General features: G+C 37.3%; 1 protein-coding gene across 1 annotated transcript in view; it reads right to left on the reverse strand.

Moving 5' to 3' along the window:
• Positions 1-1,038: 1,038 nt before the first annotated feature.
• XRCC5 (X-ray repair cross complementing 5) overlaps positions 1,039-17,628 on the reverse strand; it is a 56,984-nt gene continuing 40,394 nt past the window's right edge. The window contains exons 17-21 of the mRNA XM_086615251.1: positions 11,446-11,555; positions 10,174-10,270; positions 8,099-8,166; positions 3,276-3,347; positions 1,039-2,465 (exon numbers count right to left, since the gene is read on the reverse strand). Of these exons, the coding sequence (XP_086471377.1) occupies positions 2,451-2,465; positions 3,276-3,347; positions 8,099-8,166; positions 10,174-10,270; positions 11,446-11,555 (362 nt within the window). The 3' untranslated portion in view covers positions 1,039-2,450. The remainder of the gene's footprint in view (positions 2,466-3,275; positions 3,348-8,098; positions 8,167-10,173; positions 10,271-11,445; positions 11,556-17,628) is intronic.

Genomic DNA, 17,628 nt, shown 5'->3' on the forward strand with positions numbered 1-17,628 from the left:
GAGTGGGCTTTCCAGAGAGGTATTCCTTCCAGGGGAAAAAGAAAATAAATCGGTAACGCATAACAAAAAGCACAGCCATTACCTTTTCTTGACACTGATAATTTCTCTGGCTATGAAGTACAAGACGGGATGTTCTGCTGCTTGCAAGAAAACAAATTTGCACGGCATTTCCTGCATGTCTGCTTCTGAAGTGGATGACTAACTGCTCTATTGCTTCTGAAGACTGGCCAGTATTCAGAACCAAGTATTCTCAATGTAATTAGTAACTAGGTAAGACTTTGTCACTGAAAATGTGGGCTTAGACTAAGTGAAAGATCTCTTCAAGTCATTTAGTAAGAATCTGAAAGCTGACCCTTTGCCAAAGCACAAGTGTAAAAATCAGGTTGCCATCTGATAAACTCTCAGTAAGACATATCACAAGCTTCTAAAGACTGGCACCCAGAAGAATGGGCAGAATGAAAGATACTTTGTGTGCCTTCTAAGAATTTGCTTTCACTTATTTTAACTACGAGTCATAATTTCCCATTCCCCTCTTCAGTACTAGCAACTCAGTTAACATACTGAGCCTAAATGTGCTGTACAGGCAATAAAAAGATCTATAAAATAATACTCCATAAACTAAATGTTTATTGCTTGACAGAAGTAATACTCTCTAAAAACGTGGTCAATTGGTTCAAAAGAAATAGAAAGCCCTAATCCTTATTTTGATTTGCAAAGTAATTCTATATCCTGTCTGATCTTGACCAAGCCTTCTCATAATCTCTGCAAAATGGTAAAAATTATTTTACTGGCGTGTTGTGAAGTTTAGAGTTCGCAAAGAATAGAATACATAATCACACTCAGCTTCTGTAGAGGGCTTTTGATCTTCAGCGTTTGCATTGCAGGCCCAGAAAAGGGGTTTTTGAAACTCTCTCTTTGGTACTGCATAGGTAGTTAATTGTCTAATTTTAGCAAACGTGGTTCTCAAGACGACAAATGCAAATTTTTAAATATTTTATTAATCAAACAAATTAATAAATTGTAAAAAAAAATATCCAACCAGTGTTATACTCAACAAATTGGCCTTAAAAGACATTCAAAACAATGGACTGATCAAATAGTTCTCATTTACAGTTCAGAAAAATATCTTCTGGTGACACAAATGCTCTAAAGGTCTGGAAGGACCTCTTACTCCCCGCCATCTGCGTTTGAGAAACCCTTTCAAAGTCTGCATGAGCTCAATCAGGACAGGATGCGAGAGAGGAGAGAGCAGGTCGCTGTGTAGGAAGTAAGAGCAAAAAACAATTGCTGTTTCCCACACAGGAGCTGTTGTTCAGTATAAAGTGCAGATATTCCAAAACATTTTTTTAACTACAGCTTATGATTTTTTTCTTTTTTAAGATCTTAATATAATTTTGCACAGTATGTTTATACATTTGCAACAATGAAAGACCAGCTTTTAAAGGAATGAATCTGGTTGTAACAAACAAGCATTTGTGGAGGTGTCATTAGCGTCTCTCCAGATCTGTAATCAAACTTGAGTCTCTCTTTCTAAGCAGTATTTGACTACTTCAGATTGCTTTGTGTAGACAGTACTCCATTTTGATTACCAGTGTCAACTATTGTCAGTTATCTATCACAGGTGTCAGTGTACAGCTTTCATGGACTCTGCTGCTCCGTGTTAGCAGTTTTCTGCAGCATACAAAATGGGGATATAACCAATTCATTCATCCTTTTAGCATCAGGAGTATCTACAGTAACTGTACTAGTTAAAAGTCTAAAAAATGAAACAGGAAAATCTGTAACAGAAGGAGACAGAGACTGTTGAGCTGCTGCTGAGCTGACAGGATAAAGAACCTGTAGTACAGAGATGACCATAATACCTGATTTGGATACAGCGTGGCAAAATCAGTACACTTGGCTTTGCTGTGTGCTTCAGATTGTTGTGTATTTCAAACTATGACTTTGTGACTCGCTAGCCTAGAATTTTTTTTTTTTCCATAAGCATTTATGTTTTTTTTCTCTCTGTTTTTTAATACGAAAAAAAAGAATGAAAATAGAGACTTTTCTCCCTCTGTAACAATAATGCTACGGAGTTACCTCCACTAAAGATTCAACATTATCTGGTAACCTCACTGTGACATTTCTACCTTCTTTCCCAGGCAAAGTTACAAGAATTTAGCTGAAAGGAATATCAAGGATAAGCTAGATTCAGCGTGCTAAAGAAAAAAAAAAATGCCTTAAAGGAATCGTGACTTCACAAATACTTCAGATTATTTCAATCTTCTGTTCTAGTTGTGAAAAGTCAGATGACATTTTTACCAACTGGAAATGTCTCTGGAACTTCTGCTCTCATTCAAGAAAATAAAGATGGATATACTGTCTTCTCATTAGCATCCTGTTTTGTGCCCCATCTCACAGAGAGAACTCTTCCAAAAACTTTCCTTGCATAGTCACCATGTATCTCCCAGTCACATCATGTCCAGCTGCAAACAGAAGAAACAGATTTTGAAGAAGCAGCATTGAATTAAAGTTATTTCTTATGTGTGTTTAGCACTTAGAAAACAAGTGAATTCGGAAATTCTTATCATGTAGCACAAATAGACTGCACAGAACTTAATACTAAGCTGCTATAAAGTACAAAAACAAATCTAAAAATCTCATCTTTACATAATCGTATGAGCAATTTATAGGTTTAAAAAAAACACAGTCCAAAAGTAGAAATCTGCCTGCTATTGAAACTTCTTTAGAACTGTCTACACTATCGACTTAAGCCTTGGAGACAGATTTGTAAAAACTCAGCCTGTAAAAAATGGATAAAATATTTATTAAAAAAACCTCTTGAAATACTTGAATTTCAGTAAGCCCATATAAAGAAGTTTAACTGAGAAGATTAAAACATCTTTTTTAAAAATTATTTTCCGTTTTCAACGCACATAAATAGCCATTCTAGATCTACAAGCTTTGTTAAATACTATTATAGTAAATTATAACAATCTGCTGTCAAACGTGCAGCCTCACTGGCTCTTTTGAAACACACCAGAGGACACATTTAACCTACGTGAACAGCCCTGTTACTACATAACATAGTATTTGCCATCGTGAAATTACATACCTGGTTATGTTTTACAATAGCAAATAAGTAATTTCACATGGCTCTTTTCTGACTCAATTCTTTAAGTGTTTTCTAAGCCGTGCACGCCAACCTACTGCTATAAGAAGCACTTGCTCTCTCTCACTGCACCTTCCAGTTACAGTTTAATTCTAAAGCCATATCATATCTTTACAGTACTCACCAAATCATCAACATCACCACCTTCATCTGCGGGAGGCAGAGTTTCATTTTCCTTTTCTTTCGGAGCCAAGAACTGAAAACACAAGTATTTATATGATACTGACAAAACTCAAACCCTTAATGTTAAATTAACAGAATGTCTCCTTTTGTATATCAAAACAAATCCACCTGTAATTAAAAATTATGAATGAAGTTTGTTTTGGTTTCCACCCTCCAAAATCATATTAAAGTACTGGAAATTCTGTAAGACCTGCTTTCGAAGGATTTTATGGTGAAGTGTGCTGAATTGTTGAGTAACAGACAAAAGGATATGGTTCTTCAGACAACATACAGTTAAGCTGTAGAACCACCTATAATAAAGATGCTGCAAATACTAGTCCCTAGTCTCACGAGGAGATGGGGAAAGTTGAAAATTCATAAAAGAGAAACCCTTCAAAGTCTACTAAGACCACAGAAACAACCTCAAGCACAGGAAGTACTTGAGACAGCAGTGGCTGGAGCCTGAGACAGTACACTCCTCCTTACCCATCTGTTACTGTCCACTGTCAAACATTTCATTCTGGGCTAGATGGAAATTTTGTCCATTACAGTATGGCCATGTTTATGTTCTTAGAAAGGAAAATTTTAAAAGTAATATTGTGTGTAGCTATAGCAAATCACCCCTCCATCGATATGAATACATACGTAAACTGACCAATGGCTTGCTTAGCAAATTTCTTAAGTACGACATTCGAGTTCTGTGTGGAACTTTGAAGTTTCCCATTTCACGTTCTATGATTCTATGATTTAATTCAATTAACATTTGACAAATGAATAAAAACATGACTTTCAAAAAAAAAACCTCAAACATGCAAGATGGTTAGAATGCCAGTCTCTAAAAATAGAAAATTCATTATGCAAATTTCTATTGCCATAGCTGCTGATACAACTCATCATATGCCCTGCACGTAAAGTATGGCATCCATAAACAGAAGACAAAGGTAAGTTACTCAGATACTATAACAAATGAAATCGAACATACAGATAGTATCTGGAGTACAACTACCTCCGAATGATTTTTCTCTTAGCCTAACACAGTGAAAAAAAATAGTAATTTAGCTGGAATGATAGAAAAAGATACCAATACTGGGTTCCTAATTAAAAAGTATCCAGTTGTCTATAAGTTTTAATTACGGTCTCTTTACCAATATCCTTACTATAAAATCATGGGTTTTCTTTTTCTTACTAAAATGCACCAGAACAAGTATACAGAGTCAGGAACAACCCTGGCCCAGATAAAAAGATGGCTGTGAAAGCCAGGATGGAGGAAGAAAAGCCACATCCCATGACTTTGAGTTCCATCATCCTTAACTCAGAACAACTTCGCTTTAACACTAGATGATGAAAGAGAACAGCTAGTTAAAAAAGAATCACATTAAACAGGCTATAAATATCTGTTTAGAGTTTAGGTAACTCTCTTGTGCAATCAGCTGGCTCCTGAAAGCAAGCTACTGTTTACCCCAGGACCTCAACTGTATCCGCCATGGAGGTTGTGTAAAAGGCCATGGGATCCCTATCGGAGCACTACCAATCTCTGAAACAATATACTTGTACTGCAAAAAGCTCAAATATTATTTTACATAATGTTTGGATGCTTCTCTAGAGCAATAGTGACAGCTTTAGACAAGGGGTAAAACACTAAGAAGTTACCTGCTGCATTCAATTTGTGGGAAAGTACCAGATATAACCACTAGGATGAAAAGCAAATACATTGCTTTTGGTTAACACCAAAGACAGAGGATGTAGACAACCTCTGCCTAGCTGTCTCGCTACCAAAACGATCAGACCTTGCTACATCCTAAACAGCAACATCCACAAGGAATTTAGAAAGCTTACTCTACAGACAACACTCATGTTTTAACACTGACTTCAATTGATCATACAGATTTTGTAGCTGCAAAAAAAACCATGAGAAGGTAACAGGGCCAGAGGAATTAGAATTTCAAGATGCCGTATGTCTGACATTGTCAGCTCTGAAAGGCTTTTTGTGCCAGATCAAATTTCATTTTACACAGTTAATTAAGAGTCAAATGGTATTTCTGAAAGTAGCACATTTTCCAAAGTTTTCAAAATTAGCTTTCCCACACTAAATTAGGTAAAGAAAGCTAAAAGCTGAAGAAATGTATGATGAAGATTTGCAATAAATTGAGACTTGACGTTTCCATCAAATGCTGAACATCCAAAGTTGTTTTTTTTTCCAAAACCTGTTTTACATTTATGCAAAAGCAAATTACATATAATAGTTGTGCTGAAATCCATTATCTTCCCCAAAGCAATCAGAAAAAGCACTTGACATTTCTGTTCTCTTAACCTATCATCCTCATACTCTAAAAAGAGTATCTCCACTATTACAGAAAAAAAACAAACAAACAAACAAACAAAAAACAAACAACTCATCCACAACTACCTAAAACCATTTTTCTCAGTGATAGGAAAATATGCAGGGACAACCTCGCTCAACTAAAAAAAAAAAAGAAAATTGTTATGTGTTACCTCTCTAATAAGTGGCCTTGTAAGTCTTCCTTTGTCCTTCAAACAGCAACTCTATAAACCTGAAGTGTTAACATCCAAAGCAGCCCTGAAACTGCTATCAGATAGAGATCTGCACATAAGAGAAAAGGCTTTTGTGTCACATAGGACCACACTGACAGCCAATCTCGACCTACACATTTGCATGTGACCTATTACAGAGGTGTAGATCTTACTGTATTCTGTGATATTTTAAAAGATCCAATATAACCCTTCAGTGAAGGGTATCATCTTCAGTACAGAAAACAAATTAATCATTTTTGCAATCTACTATAAACCTAGGAAAATGATGGCTTTGTATCACACAGGAAACCCGTGGCAGGGTTTAACTAGACCAAGGAGTACTAGATTTTTAGATCAGTCCCATAACCTCAAGATAAAACTTTCTATCCCTGCAGATCTTAGACCAAGAATATGCAGTCTTCCAGTTCCTTACGTAAAAAGTCATACCAACCCTCGACAGACAATGGCAAATCAGGGTTCTGGTTTTAGATCTGGAGAGCGGTGGGGAGGCAGTTATCTAGTGAATAACTGGGACTGCAAACTGTCTAGTTAGCAGAGAGATGCAACCCATTTATTCTGAAAGTCACCGTAGCTGCCATGTTAAAGAACCCTGTTGCAGAGCTGATTTCATGCAATTTCTCTTAGTTCCTTATTTTAAAGGGAAGTTATGGCTGTTGTAGGACCTTCAATCAATCACAGAAGAATTTCCTGTATTGCAACACCTGCCTGACTGTAGGATGACATTAAACAGAAAAGTAATTTTGAAGTCAGTCTATAAATGCTTTGCTCCAGCTTAGCCTGGCAGCTGTAAATCTAGTCCTTGGTACTCTATAATTTGTGCTGCATTCTTCTGCAGGCACAGTATTTTTCAGCACCAAACTCACAGTTAAGACAACAGTATGCTGTAAGGTGTTCATGGCTAGCAGAGATTTCCTTAAGGAATAGTGGCTATTTCACACAGCATTAGCACATTTTCAGCATCAATGGTAGTTTCAGACTAGAAAGTGAAGTTCTCAAGAAACACTTTTTCTTAGGAAGTTTTCAAGTAAATTCATAGCATTTGGAATATTTAACAAAAACTGATACTCTTTAAAACCACCACTGGGGAAAAAAGTTGCTCTATACAGCCTACATGTGATGAGCAACAGCCAGTAGGTCCTTCATGTCTAGAAAAAAACATCATACTCTTATCATTTGTATTCTGCACATGTGCTTAGCTTCCTGGAATCTTAGTTTGTCATCTGCTCATTTTCATGACATTTCTGTGCCTTCTTCACCTTGAGCTAAATTGTTACAGATGAAAAAAGAAGTTTCTAAAATGCAGCCTTTTACCCGCTCATTAATTCACTCATGGAGAACCTACTTCTACCCTCTTCTGGTTATTGCTAATGTAAGGCCTGGAAGTTGCAAAAATCAATGTGGCATCTTTTAGAGAAGCTGCTGCTTGGCAAAGTACTTACTGATTTCTCCTAAACTACTTAAAATCATGGCTAGCAGCCTGAGAGAAGAATGCCCATCTTAACCTCTCCACACAAATACAATTTTTGACAGCAACTCTGAATTCTGCTTTCTTTCAAACAGAAGGCACCATTCTGCCTGTTGGAACTCACTCCTTTGCAACTGTGGCATCCTTCATTCACCACTGCAGTTACTGAAGTGCTATACTTCTGTAGAAAGAATGCCTGCAAATACTCCAAAACTTTTGTTTCCAAAAGGATCTAATATGATGACCGATAATAATACCAGCATCATCTATAATGTCCATCAATCCACAAGAGCTGCATAAAGTGGAAAATACTGATATCACTGCATATATGGTGGAAAATAGCCATAACAACTTCATATTGCTAGAGTTCACAACAGCTTTAGACAAAAAAGTATCCTGATTTTTGAACTCATGTGCTAGCAATGAGATCACAGTTCTTTCTACGAAGTTCAACCAGTGATTTTGCATATATATAGTCTATTGCTGTTCCACTACACTGAGCTCCTGAAGTTCCTATTCTTTGTAGATTCAGACAATGATGTCAATACATGCTACTTTCTAAAGACCAATTAAAGCAAAATGCTGTGGTACATGCTTGAGAAACATTTTCACTCTGAACTGGGGCAATTTCAATTGTGTGGCAAAACAACACTCTTATTTCATATGGATCCTATTTCATTCACCTAAAGATTTATCCACGTAAGAAAGAATCTTCTGTTCCACAGCAAGGGCTCTATACAAACAGATGCTCATTAAAAAAACGATACCTTTTCAGCCTCTTCACGAGTCACCAAACTTCCCTCTGCTTCATCTTTAGTGATCAAAGAAATCCTGTCTAAAAAAAATAAGAGATATAAAAATATCATTAGACGGCTTCTCAAAAACGCACTTAATGTTAGAAATGAAAAAAGTCTTCCAACTTCTGAATGTGTCATCACCACCAGCAAAAATAAAAAAATACTGCTCAAAGGAAAATGTGACTTGCATAAATGAGTCAACTATGATACAAAAATAAATTAATGAGCATATTCATAAGCTTGTGGAAGTATCCATTTAGGAAACTGCTAATATTGTGACAATCAAACTAATGAGACACTGAAATCATAGATCACAGATGAAACGCTGAAAATCTATCAGAAATTACACTTTTAGTCATTCACAGCATGCTCTTAGGTCCTTAACAGCCTTAGAAAAATTAACTCCTAACATACAAACACTTATGTTGTGATTACCTACAGTCTGACTACCAAAGTGCTGGTCCTGCCCCCACTTTGCTCCCTGGTTGCACCAGCATCACTATCCTGTGCAGTGACACTCAAAAAAAAAAAAAAAAATTCTCCATTACTTTTTACCCCAATAGTTTTTCCAGTCTAGCTCATTACCTGGCTAAGCAAATCCTTGTGCCTGAATAAAGCAGCTGTAGGTGTGAGAGCAAAGAACATATTCAGGGTAGACTCATAAAGGTTCCAGCAGCAGCACAAGTGCAATGGCACCTTAATGTGCCCATAGAACTACACGGCAGGGTTTCATGGGACAAATGAACTTGTCAAACAGATCTGCCTTGCTCCTGAGCCACCAACTCACATCCATTCTCTTTTGGTGACTGCAGTTGCTCATGACAAGGCCCAATGCATGCCACATCGGGTAGGAAAGGGGACGGCTCAAGTGGCAAGAAGCAGGGAGAACAGGACTTCTGCTTTTGGTAGCAGCAAGCGAAAAGCAATTTCAGCGACCTAGTGAGAGCAGCTAGATTATGCATAAAGCACCGTCATCTTGCCATCTTCTCACAAGATGATAATCTATTTACTACCAAAATATAATCTCTGTTCGTATTTTTTTTTTCTGCTCAAAAATATACTCCAGTTTGTTAAAAACTCTTGTTTGTATCAACTAAAAATTATTACAACAATATTCTAGCACGGCTTTGGAAGACTCAAATTTTGTGCTTTCAAAGTTTGTTCTGGTTTTTGTTGTTTTTTGTTTTTTTTTTTTCAAATTGCTTCAGAGAAGGTCAGGTACAATACTACTGAATATAAAATTCTTTCAGTGCTGTCTTGTGCTGTTGTTTTGGGTTGCTAAACAAATTCCCACCTTGTATTTTGAAAAAGTTGGACAAAGTTGACATTACAGAGTGTCTGGAGTTCGTGACTTTGAAAGGCACTATACAAAATCATATCATTGCCTTTTATAGCATTCACCCTTAAGAGATACAGCTGGGCATTTAACAGATTTTCTTAGCACTGGGTCCAATTAAAAACAAGAGTATGACGTAAAAGGGTTTTTTTTAGTTCACCATGTTTCGTATTTGTGAAAATGTTCCTTTATTTATCACTTGCGTAGTCTCTGACTGTCTTTTGGAATTGCACTGCCTTGTATCTCCCAGTTTAATCATAGGTAGGTGTCATATTACCACATATTCTGTCCTTCAGGCTGCTTAAAAACAAAACGATCAGTGACATATTTCAATGCTATCTATGCCTTTTTTGAAGCTTAATTTGGAAGAATCTTTTTATATCTCTGATGTATGAGTTTTTTTCATTTATTTTGAAATTCTGCTGAAATCGTTTCTTCTCCTTACCCTGTAACATTTAATTTGTCTCTCTTCTTCCACAATTATTTTACCACTTCAACAAGACTTGGCAAGGTGTTATGGATATTGCTGTTATGGAATTATTAGTGCAAAAGAGGAAGTTGCCACGTAAAATATTTTTTTAAACAAGCTGCAAGAATGAACCATATCAAAATGCTGCTCTGGGGTTAGTTGAAGTGTCTCACTGCTAGCAAAGTTTTCTTACATATGGATAGTACAACTAGAAACACTCTTTTTTAAAAGCCATCCTACCTTGTATCATGATCTCCCAGAAATCAGCTAAGACTTTATCTTCCACCTTTGATTTCAGGGCCTGCAGAAAATCATTAAAGCACTGCACCTTGGACAGCTGAAAAAAAACCAGCAATGATAACAGAGAAATATTAAAGTAGCTTACTAAAGAGCGCTGCAAACTTAATTCTTCATGAAGTCATCTAACACAGCGAACACAAAAGTCAGTATAGATTTGGGTTTTTATCTCTACTATAACCAAGAGTTCTAAAGGTGAGCCACAAAAACTGCCTTTCAGAAAGCTAGAAAGACTTTCTTGTAACTAGCTTTATTTAAGAAGAGATTTGTGGGATAGCTTATTTTTATTTTACAAGCATCAGGTCACAGGCCTTGTGTTTTTACATTTAAAAGAAAACAAACAACAGCAAATAACACCAGAGAAGCTAGTCCCCATTCAAGTAAGAATAACGAAACATAAAATGAATATATATATCTAAATTTTCAAACACCATAACAGATTTTAATCTAGAAATCAATTATTTTTGCTGTAGCAAGAATTAACAAATTTCTAATACAGTAAATAAGTCCATCATAGAATGGTTCGGGTTGGAAGGGACCTCAAAGATCATCTAGTTCCAATACCCTTGCCATGGGCAGGGACACCTTCCACTAGATCAGGTTGCTCAAAGACTCATCCAATCTGGCCTTGAACACTTCTGGGGATGGGGTATCCACAACTCTTCTGGGCAACCTGTTCCAGTGTCTCGCCACCCTCAGAGAGAAGATATTCCTTATATCTAATTGAAATCTCCCCTCTTTCAGTTTAAAGACATTGCCCCTTGTCCTGTCACTACATGCCCTTGTCAAAAGTCCCTCTCCAGCTTTCCTGTAGGCCCCCTTAAAGCACTGACTGGAAGGCTGTAGAAGGTCTCCCCGGAGCCTCCTCTTCTCCAGGCTGAACAACCCCAACTCTCTCAGCCTGTCTTCATAGCAGAGGTGCTCCAGCCCTCGGATCATCTTCATGGCCCTCCTCTGGACCCACTCCAAGAGATCTTTCTTATATTGGGGGCCCCAGAGCTGAATGCAGTACTCCAGGTAGGGTCTCACAAGAGTAGAGAGGCAGAATCACTTCCCTTGACCTACTGGCCACGCTTCTTTGGATGCAGCCCAGGATACGTTTGGCTTTCTGGGCTGAAAGTGCACATTGCTGGCTCACATTGAGCTTCTCATCAACCAACACCCCATTATGTCTTTAATTTGAAAGAGATGAGAGTTTTCACGTATTAACATTACCTTTATGGCCTCCTCTCTGAAAACTCTGATACAATCAATCCCTTTCATGTAGTACTGTGAACCTTTATTTTCCAGGAACTGATCAATGCGGTTTATTAACTGCTGACTCACTGAAAGACAAAGAGAAATAAATAAATCAAAGAATGCACACTTTCAAGGCAAAAAAAAAAAATCTTTCCTTTACATCTCTCTCATTATATTCCACCTGCATCAAAAGAATTAATCATACCCATACCACCTCAAGCTACTCAAGTTGATAAGCTACTAACAATTACTTCAGCCTCGCTGGAAAAGCTAGATACACTAGGAAGAAACCCAAGCACGGCCAAGGCAAAAGTCTTTCCCTGATAGCCAAGAAAAAAAGCATCGGCCTAGCTTGTCTGATAGAAAGTAGAACCAGGACATTTGAGATCCTAAAGCTGATGGATGTCATATTCTACAATGCAATTATGTCCCCTAAACATCGTTTCAAATACATGCATATTTCAATACAAGTGTTAACTTCACAGTGAAAGTGTAATAACGTTAAAACAACCGCTGTAGGTGATTGCGGTTAAAAGACTACCTTGTAATTGACATCTCAGTCTATCTTGTCTCTATATAGGTAGTTTGATATGGCACCAATCATTCTTATCCAGCTGGACTGAGTTGAGATAATGAACTAATTACTCTAATCAACTCAAGGTACCTATCCTGCCTACAAGAGGCAGGCCATTTCCTCCTGGCTGCGGAGGATGCAACAGCGTCCTTGGTGCCGCAGCCCAGGCTGGTGAGCAACAGTTTGATGATTTTTTTCATCGGGGCAATGCTGTCTATGATTATGGAAATAAGTATTATAAACTGTGCATGCCTGATAGAGAGAAGAAAAGGCAAACAATGAGACTTGTACCAACAACAAGGGGAACACCTGTTTCATGCTCACTGTTGCACTCCTAAAAGGTAGGCAGCTGTAAAACACTGCGAACATTGAGAAGTGAAAATGTCACCAAGAGCTCTGCAAGCCCAACTAAATTCTGCTGGATTTTAGTACATTATTTTCTTCATGCTTAATTACAGGTGAGCAACTGTCCAATTTTACCCTTTGGCAGACACTGGCCTGGGAAAAGACAAGTGTGAGAAGCATACAACAATGATCTATAAACTCAAAAGCATTGTGAAAAGGATAAATAGGGAGTGATAGTCCACTGCCTCTCTCAAAACAAAAGCAAAGACTTGGATTAAAAACAAACAAAAAAGGTACCTCTTCAAACAAAACCAGTTAACCTCTTTACCACAGGCTGCTATGAGATGCTAGAAGTTTTAACAGCTTTAAAAAAAAAAACAAACGCTTGAACAAATCTTTAGAATTCTTAAAAGATGAAGTCTACTGAGGGAGATTAAAGGTGACGTTCCATTGAGGAAGAAAACACAGGAAAGCATTCTGGACAAGTCACAGCATCTGCCTGTCCTGTTCTTGTACTGTTCAAAACAGGTGATGGGACTACCTTTCGCCTGACTTATAGCCCTTCCTTCTCATGTTAGGTTGTTACGGGCATAGATGTCACTGCAACTACTTCAGCCATGGAAACATCAACACAGAATATCATCTGCCAGAGTGATGGAAGAGACAAGGATAAGTAAACACACCGACAAGCAGGCATCGTTTAAATACTGTATTCCATTCTGCTCACTGTGAGCATACACAGCACTAGCTGTTTTATTTATGTTCTACAAAATGCTAATTGAACCAAATCTGAAGTACAGCATTTCTGCAAAGGGTGAAACAAGTCATGTTTGATATTCTCCCACTAGCTTTTGAGTGGGAAACTCCACAGTAGAGTTTCTAGAAAGGAAGCGGACAACAGTTCTGTCCAACAGCAGCTCTCACACAAGAAAGTGTGCTGAAGTGCCTACTGCTCCAGAGGTGATCAGCTCGCTCTTTTTATTTACTTTACCAGTAGCTGACAAACTAAATTGAAGCCTCACTACTTAAGCTCTCCAAGTTAAGTCAGTCCATTTTTTTCATGGTTAACAGTTTTCTCATTAAATGTTGTAATTTCTTACAAATTGCACTAATAAAAGTAAGTCCTGCTGGTGCTTTCAGTGGTGGTGGTGGGTTTTTTTAAATGCTGCTTTTTCATTGATGTGTTAAATTAAAACCCCAGGCACTACAAGGGTGCAATAAAAGTCTTTATTGTCAGAATGATTCCAGCATACTGTTTGAAATTATCAGACACTGCACTTCTTTTGCATTTAATTTTTTTTAAATCTTTTTCCATTTGATTGCACTGGCAGGCACCAGAAGAAAAGACTTTTTCTTGCTACTGACTGTGAGCTGCCTCCTTTTGAAATCTTTTCTAAGGAACCAAAAAAACCCTACAATATTTTACTAGGCACTGAAAGGCTATAATATATGCAGGAAACAGGTTACATGGCAACAATACTTTAAATCAGATCCTTCTAACATCTTGAAACAGCTTGGCTAAAAATGGGTCTGTCCATTGGGTCTCCCTTAAATGACAGGCCAGTGACTGATGAATCTAAGACAGATAAAACTCCCGTGTTCTAATTAGACTAACAAATCACTTCAGGGTGGCAAAGACAACACCAGAGACAGAAGACAAGGGTTATAACTGAAAGTGCTCCAAAGTGGGCTCTGCTCCTTTACACTTCTAGGTCTGAGAACTTTGTTACTTCCTGCTGCCTGACATTTGCCTTTCCATTAGTGTGACTCTCTGGTTTTGGGTGCTGCAAAATATAGATCTCTCTGTTTGTGGAGAAAGGCATGTTCTGCATAAAGATGTCTGTTTAACTAAGATGTGAATATTAGCATTAACTCTGATATGTTCCAGGTAAATCTCAGGCATTGGGGTTTTGAAGAGTGGATCCTAAAGTTACGAACTGACAATCTATCCAGGACATTAATGTACAATAACAACTTTTTTTCTTCCCTCCGAAATTCCTTCATCCCCCACACATTTAAGGAAGTGAACTAATGAACTTCTACATTTTGCATACATTGGAATTCCAGCACTCCTAATAACCACCACTTTCTGCAGATCATCCCAAGAAATTTTAATCTTCTGCTTTCTGCTTCTACTGAACCTGATTGGTTAGATAACAAATACAGTGATTAAGCTTTGGAGATCTTTTTTCTTTTTTTTTTTTTTTAAATAAGTTTTTGAATAGGAGATCTTTTAGTTCTGAGAGAATTTAATCCCTTCCCCACTGATATTCAGATACATTCCCTACTCTAAAATACATTCACCAGTGCTGTTATTTCTTGTGAAACATACCATGAACAATTATATTCATTTGTTATCTCTGAATAGTTACAGTATAAAAGCATAGTTATATTTCCACATTTGCTCAGTTCAGTCCTTGGCCTTGATTACTATGCCAACCAGATTACAGCATAATAATAGATAAGGCTGTATTATGGTCCAAGCTCAACTCCTTGGGGATTCCTCTTCCCCTCTAAAAAATTTATCAAGTTTAAAAAAATAGCTCTTTCTGTAGACAAAAGACTCTTGTTGTTACCAATCTTTTGATTTATCCATTAGGGATGGTAATGATTTGTACTAGTGGACAGTGCTTAAAGTAAGTCACTGACAAATCAGTTAAACCACCTGATAATAAATTTTAAACTACTGCTCTATAAGTATCATCTTTTTATGACTGAAAAAAAGAAAGAGATTCTAAACTGAAAACTGTCCTAATTTTTTAAGGACTTCCATCATCTTTAAGCCAAGAAATAAGAATTTTAAGATCAAAAGCTATTGAACTACTCCAGTGTTAGGAGGTGCTGTTCGATTTTGAAATGGGCTCTCTAAATGGCCTGTGGGTATGGATCAGAATGATTTAGGCTGGATGTCTGAAGGACAGTTGTTCCAAATCCCTGCTCAAATCAGGGTTGCTGGGGATCAGGTGGCTCAATGCTCCACTGACTTGAATTTTGAACAGCTCCAAAGACAGAGTGTCCAAGTTCTCTGGGCCCCTCTTTCCATGCTTGACCACCATCGTTGTGATTTTTTTCTTTTCCTCCCCAGAACATCTAATCCAAATTCTGTTTGTTGCAACTCAGAGCTTCGCGTCTCACTCGATCGCTATGCACTTCAAAGAATCTGGCTTCATCTTCTCTGTGAAACAGACACACAGAAAACTTCAAAGTGATTTTATATACTCAAGTATTTGGTTTGCAAATACTCTTCTAGTGACTGAATAATTTTCATCAAATCAGTCATTGCATTTGGCCTGAATAGTCTCTGAAATACACAAAAATATCCAGTAAGATAAAAATGCAGATGAACTACAAAGGCATATGCCAAAAAATAGTGAAAGTAAATACTAGGTTTTTAAAAAAATATATCTTAGGTCTAGAAAGGTAGTTAACTATACACATTTCTACAGAAAATCTTGCAATAAAATATCATCTTTGTTGTCACTGTCTAATAAATTCCCATTGCAAATATCTTATACGCAATTCTTACAAGCATACAAAGCATATAGTGCAAAACTAGTGTTTCACTTTTACTTAAGAAACTATCTACATACCATGGCAAAAGTGTGACACCTCAGGCACAACAGAATGTTTGCTGAAATCTAAATGTGCAATGTGCAAAACTGACTCTTTGTTTTTCTAGAAACAGCTAGGAATAAAAACATTAACAAACTTGCTATAAATATAAAAATGAGTGTTTGGCACAATTGGTCTGTACCAAAAAATGTCTGAACATTTTTTCTTATGTCCATAAACTGTACAGTTGTTGTTGCAGATTTCTCTCTTCACTGACAATCAGCAAAACAAAAAAAAAAAAGCTGTTTTAACTGTAGGACTTCAGACATCAAGTTCTCAGATACAAGGCTGTAAGATGCAATGAAATCTGGTCTATAAACTTGCACAGAAGATTTACAAACCAAAGAAAATATTATGCATGTCAGTATCTTTTTTAACCCCCCCAATAAGCCATCCTATTTTCTACAGAAGCCTATCAAAATAACAACACCCCATATCAGACACGTTCTGCTCTCCAGAAACACAGACATAGATGGAAACCTACAATTATACTCCAACAGGATTAACTGGTAGTCATGTGGCTACTCCTTTGGCATTACAAAAATGGCAAGCACTCACTGCATTTGAGAATCTTCTTTGCAGCCACAACAATGAAGAAACTCATTGTACACCCTTGGGAGCAACGATTAGATTCTACTCAGGCAAACTAATCTATTTTATTTGCATTCATTGACAAAAACATCAGAAGCTGTTATCAGAAGACTGCTCTTTATGATGACTGTGCACTTGTAACCCACCCAAAATAAGACCTGCATAAAATGACATCTCTCTGGTCATGAATGCAAATAAGAAAGTAAACCTATCTGGAGGGAAAACACAATACTAGTCACATGAGCAATCAACATCAACGAGTAAGTTGACACCAGCACACACAACTCATCATGTAAGCCATAAGTGGGTCCCTACTGTAATAAACTACACAGGTGTCAATTAAAAACAAAGTTGACAACTATTTCAGGAATTGAGCTGCCAGTCTCAGAAAACCTATCCCTAAGACCCTTACCAATGTGAAACTCTTAGATTTTTGAAAAATAATGTATTTACACATTAGTGACTCAGTTCTCACTAACAGCAAAAACAAGGTTTCTCCTGCTCTGGTCTGCTGTGGGACACAGTATCAAACACAGGCTAACGTGCACTTAGGCTTATCCTATGAATGGCACAAACACTGATCATCAAATACCAGTGAGGCCACTGCAGGATATGCACTGGTACTCATTTTCGATGATAAATACACCATCAGAACTTCCTACAAGCCATTAAAACAAAAATTCCCCTTGCCATACCTTGGTCCTGATAACTTTATAATTTTGGTGAGACTTGCTGTGGACGACTAAAGAGGATGTGTGCCATTAACCTGCAGCTTAATTAAAAAGCCACCGTACTGTCAGTATTTAAAGTACAACTCTTCCTATTGCTACAACTTCTCTATCTACAAAAAAAAAATCCCACCCCAATCAAACAGTTGAAAAGTCTTTCTCCTCCCTATGGAGAGGCTCTGTTGCTATTTTGTTTTAAAATGAGAACGTAGGCTCTATTCTGTTTGGAAAACTACACTGGATGCTCTTTTTATACAATAAAGAAGCAAAACAGGAGGCAACCTAGTAGTTTTCCTGTCTGCATCCTGA

Source organism: Tauraco erythrolophus, chromosome 8 (genome assembly GCF_009769465.1).
Source record: "Tauraco erythrolophus isolate bTauEry1 chromosome 8, bTauEry1.pri, whole genome shotgun sequence".
NCBI classification, from domain to species: domain Eukaryota; kingdom Metazoa; phylum Chordata; class Aves; order Musophagiformes; family Musophagidae; genus Tauraco; species Tauraco erythrolophus.